At 49.8% G+C, this 2,294-nt stretch overlaps 1 protein-coding gene across 1 annotated transcript; it reads right to left on the reverse strand.

Annotated features, from left to right (window-relative positions):
- Positions 1–1,539: 1,539 nt before the first annotated feature.
- PHACADRAFT_33754 (uncharacterized protein) lies at positions 1,540–2,040 on the reverse strand (the record flags this gene model as incomplete). The annotated part of the gene is made up of 1 exon (XM_007402625.1): positions 1,540–2,040. One exon carries the CDS (start codon positions 2,038–2,040, stop codon positions 1,540–1,542), a length of 501 nt encoding a protein of 166 aa, XP_007402687.1.
- Between the last annotated feature and the right edge of the window lie 254 nt (positions 2,041–2,294).

Raw genomic sequence — 2,294 nt, forward strand, 5'->3', positions numbered from 1 at the left:
GGAGGTCAGAGGTTCAATAGCCAGGTTGAATAGTAGACATGATAGGGGGTCACCTTGTTGTACTCCTCGTGTGACTTGGAAGGGGGAGCTACGCTCTCTGTTTATTATGACTGAGGTGTAGGCGTGTTGATAGAGTGAGCGTACCGTATGAATAAATTGCGGTGGCAGGTTGAAGCGTTCTAGGACACGCCAGAGGTAGGAGTGTTGGATGCGGTCATAAGCTTTCTTCTGGTCGAGGGCTATGATCGCGCCGTTGGAATCCGTGGCTTCTGCATAGTCGATCATGGCCTGTGCGAGGCAAACTTAGTCAAATATCTGGCGGTTGGGCATGAAGCCCGCTTGGTTTTCATGTATAATGTCGGGTGCGACTGTGAGTAGTTTGTTTGCCAGGAACTTAGTGAAGAGTTTGTAGTCAGCATTGAGTACTGTGATCAGGCGGTAGTTGCTTATCAAGTCACGATCATTTTTCTTATATATAGGACATAGCCAGCCCTCCATAAAGGTAGTGGATTGGTCGGCCCCATGGAGTTCGATGTCATTAAACATTAGTTGTAGCACCAGGATGATGTCGAAGGAGGTGGTCTTGCCCTGTTTCAGGGCCTGGTTGTGTTCTCGTGCGAGGTGCTTCCAGAGCTCATAGGGAATGCTGTCTAGACCTGGTGCTTTTCCTGGAGCAGCGCTGTCTAGGACGGCTGCTACATCATTGTAGGAGAGATTGTCAGATAGAAATTTGGCCGCGTCGGCTGTTAGATGACGGTTGATTGCTTGTAGGGAGGTGCGTGTGGCTGCTGTAAGCGCAGCAAGGCTAGGGTCATCTGGGTCAGTCTGAACTTTGTCGTGGTAGTTGCGGGCTAGTTCCACCATGCAATCTGAGCGTGACTCACGGTTTGGGTTGTCCGGTTGTCCGAGGGAGTAGACAATGTCGCGTGGTTTATGGGTTTGTGTTACTGAGAACCAGTAGTGGCTGACTGTTTCACCAAGTATGCGATATTGAGCCGCAGATGATTTGCAGTTGCTGTCAAATTGTTGGTGTTCAAGATTCGTGATGCGTTTGAGTAAGAGTCCAGCATCACATTGGGACCTTGAGTTGGTGTCAATGTTAGGTTGGGCCAGGATTGTAGTACGTTCAGCTCGTAGCAGTTTGATTTTTGCTTCCATCTTGGGGATTGCGGTGCGTGCTTGATTTCGTACTTTGGTTACGATGTCTGTTTTGAAGGAGGCCCATCGGGTTTGTGGGTTGTTGTCAGCAGTTTGTTGTGTGGAGGCATTTTCAATCTGGAGGAGAAGGTCTTTCCCCCGTTGTTGGATGTAGGAGGCAATCTTTTCATCGTGCATTAAGAAGAGTGGCATGGTCCAGCATCCAGAGCCGATAAATGGAGTTGTTCTGTTTACAAGGCGCGTTGAAACCATGCTGTGGTCTGTTAATAGGCCAGTGCGTATGATGTTCCACTGGGAGGCTGTTTGAAGTAGGGTATGTGAAGTTTAAATGCAATTGATGCGTGACTGGCTGCCTGTACTACCTTGTAGAAATGAGAATTCTCATTTGTCGGGGTATGTGGTGTGCCAGCCATTGTAGAGTCCCAGGCATGTTTTTAGTGCATTAAGCTCCACGACAGCTCTGATGTGGTCAGCATACGGTGGAAGGCAGTCAAGCTCATCTTTGACCAGGTTGAAGTCACCAAGCATGATGTCTGCTTTTGGAAGCGGCGAGTGGTTGGTTGTCCAGTGCTCAAGGAGTTGTGACCAGAAATGTTGGTTCTCAGTGGGGTCATTCGGGGCATAGACATTCAAAAGATGTAGTGTGCGGTCATTCTGCCAGGGAATACTAAGGAGGATGGCTCGACCAGGTACCAAAGTGCGGACGTGTGCATTGGTCACTCTGATGAGGCTAGTATTAACTACAAATGCCACACCACGCGCGTTAGGAGCAGAGGGGTCAGGGGAGTGGAATACTGTAAAGCGGTGTCCGTAGTGTTCAGCAATACGCACTAAGTGTTTGTCAGACAGGTGCATCTTCTGAAGGGCCAGGATGGCGGTCATTTGTTGTTTTATTATTTGGTTGATGTCTGCCCATTTCGATGCAGGGTGTGATCCAGGGTCAGTGTCTCAGCCTCTCATGTTCATGAGGCCACATGGAGATTAGCTCGGGTTTTCTGATGTTTGGCTCGAGGAGGCCGCAGCGCAGTATCTGGGTGTGTATGCTGGGGTGTAGCAGGGGATGTATGTGGTGGGTGCGGCTCGGGTGATGGAGCGGAGGTACGGCCCTCACCTGGCTTTGACAAGAGAGTCGATGA

Source organism: Phanerochaete carnosa (genome assembly GCF_000300595.1).
Source record: "Phanerochaete carnosa HHB-10118-sp unplaced genomic scaffold PHACAscaffold_285, whole genome shotgun sequence".
NCBI lineage: Eukaryota > Fungi > Basidiomycota > Agaricomycetes > Polyporales > Phanerochaetaceae > Phanerochaete > Phanerochaete carnosa.